At 39.0% G+C, this 1,866-nt stretch overlaps 2 protein-coding genes across 2 annotated transcripts in view; one reads left to right on the top strand and one right to left on the bottom strand.

Moving 5' to 3' along the window:
* FDP41_000885 (uncharacterized protein) overlaps positions 1–544 on the top strand; it is a gene marked incomplete at both ends in the record, with an annotated part of 2,080 nt that extends 1,536 nt beyond the window's left edge. The window contains one exon of the mRNA XM_044712746.1: positions 1–544. This exon is cut by the window's left edge and continues 514 nt beyond it. Within this exon, the coding sequence (XP_044564820.1) occupies positions 1–544 (544 nt within the window).
* A 179-nt stretch (positions 545–723) lies between these two features.
* Positions 724–1,404, bottom strand: FDP41_000884 (uncharacterized protein; the record flags this gene model as incomplete). Its single annotated transcript, XM_044712735.1, has 1 exon — positions 724–1,404. One exon carries the CDS (start codon positions 1,402–1,404, stop codon positions 724–726), a length of 681 nt encoding a protein of 226 aa, XP_044564819.1.
* Positions 1,405–1,866: the final 462 nt, after the last annotated feature.

Genomic DNA, 1,866 nt, shown 5'->3' with positions numbered 1-1,866 from the left:
TTTTTGTGACACTGATTTTAATGAGATTTTCAGTATTAGCCTTAGTGCTCTTAATCAGACTGATTCAAATAATGAATCTGGTTCTGTAGCCATTCATAGTAACAGCAACAACATTAATACAGGAAGGTCCAGAACGGTAGCTTCCTTTCAGTCCACTCGAACCTCTCCTCAAACAACAACTATGCATACTACCTTGAGAAAAAGCCCATCGAGTACGGCTAACCAAATTACCCTCGATAAAATGCTTGGAAAAAGAACTGGTAGGGACTTTAACACATCACCCTCTGGATATCCATCTAGCACCAATTCAGGGACATCACCAAGCAACGCCTACTCATCTCACAAACGATCAGAAGCACGGGAGCAAACCTCTCAACGCAATTCAAACCAAAGTGGAAGTAACGATAAGGTAAATTGCCCTCATTGTGGACAGCTTGCCATCAAGCTTGTGTGTAAGAAGGCCGGAGACAATCAAGGAAGACATTTCTACAAATGCTCCAACAAAGAAGGTGATTGTTCAAAATTTTTCCAATGGGCAGATTAAAGATCATCGAATCGTCCTCTTTCATTTGTGGTTCTCTCTACTCTCATGATTCTGCAACTCGTAAGGGTTCACAATAATTCTTAGTTTCAAACAATTAGATCACTATTAAGATTTTTGTTACTTGTGGCCTCCACAATACCAGTGAATTGATGGTATGTTTTTCAAATTCATTCTCTCATTCACAGATATCCAGGTGCATTGACAACAGTAGCTCGAATAATCTGGAAAGTCCTTTTCTTCAAACCCTTTTTAACAGTATCTGGATAGTTATTTCTGAAAAACAGATAGTTCACATCAGATTTCCACTTCTTACCATCAAAGATGATGACTTTGAAATCACATTTCATGCATCGCAAGTCATCACATCTTTTAAAAGACATGTACGTATTGATACCTAAACCATCTGAGCTATTTCCAATGAAGGCAGCTGAACATTTTCTTGGTGTTGACGCAATACCGCTACTAGTGTCGTGATGTGAGGTTGTGTGGAAATGTCCAATATTATTATGAGTCGTTATTGCAGAGGAGCTGATCTTTTGTGCTGAGTTTTGATGAGTTCCACCATTACTCGGAGAAAGGACCTGAAATGCATTAACTTTGGAAAATGAATTCTTTTTCTTCACCAGAGGAGATATTGGCTCTTCTAATAACTCGTTCATAATCTTGTCTAACTCATGATGATCATTAATTTTTCTATTTGTCGGAGAATGTTGAACAAACTGATTCAAATGATGTGGTCTCTTGAATGAAGCAGCACTTGTGAGTGTTTGAGGTTGGGCGGGTGGATAATTTACATGATTATTCAAATTAGCATACAAATTATTCTTGCTATTTCTTTGTGGATGAGTGGCAGACCCCATAATTGGCGAAGATGACACATTTCGTGGAATCTCCTCAATTTTACTTGTCACTGCTCTTTGAGGAGGGATGGGTGACTCGAAGGTCTTTCAATAATCTCCTCAATCTCGACCATTAACTCATCCAAATCACAAGCAACTGCGTCCGATGATGTATCCGAGTTTGAGGTGGGCATGGTATTGTTTCACTCCTCATCAACCTTTTTGCTCCACTTCGGATTTGAAAAGTTTCCCAACAATACCTTCGGCTCAACAAAATACAAATCGAGTAAGAAGCGCCTCTTTATGCCCTTTCTTCTGAGTGTTCAGAATGAATATTCTAAAATTTGGATCCACAACAGAGAGAGTAGAAAATTTCACTGGTCTCGAGGATGACGATAGATCACTGTACAACTTTTTTTTTCTATTGTATTTGAGCTCCGCCTGACCTAGATTGGCGGGAAAACACAAAGGTTCAAACTACAA

This window comes from Naegleria fowleri (assembly GCF_008403515.1).
Source record: "Naegleria fowleri strain ATCC 30894 chromosome Unknown tig21, whole genome shotgun sequence".
Classification (NCBI taxonomy): Eukaryota; Heterolobosea; class Eutetramitea; order Acrasida; family Naegleriidae; genus Naegleria; species Naegleria fowleri.
The sequence above is the reverse complement of the archived record's forward strand: the minus strand, read 5'-3'. Positions and strand labels throughout refer to the sequence as shown.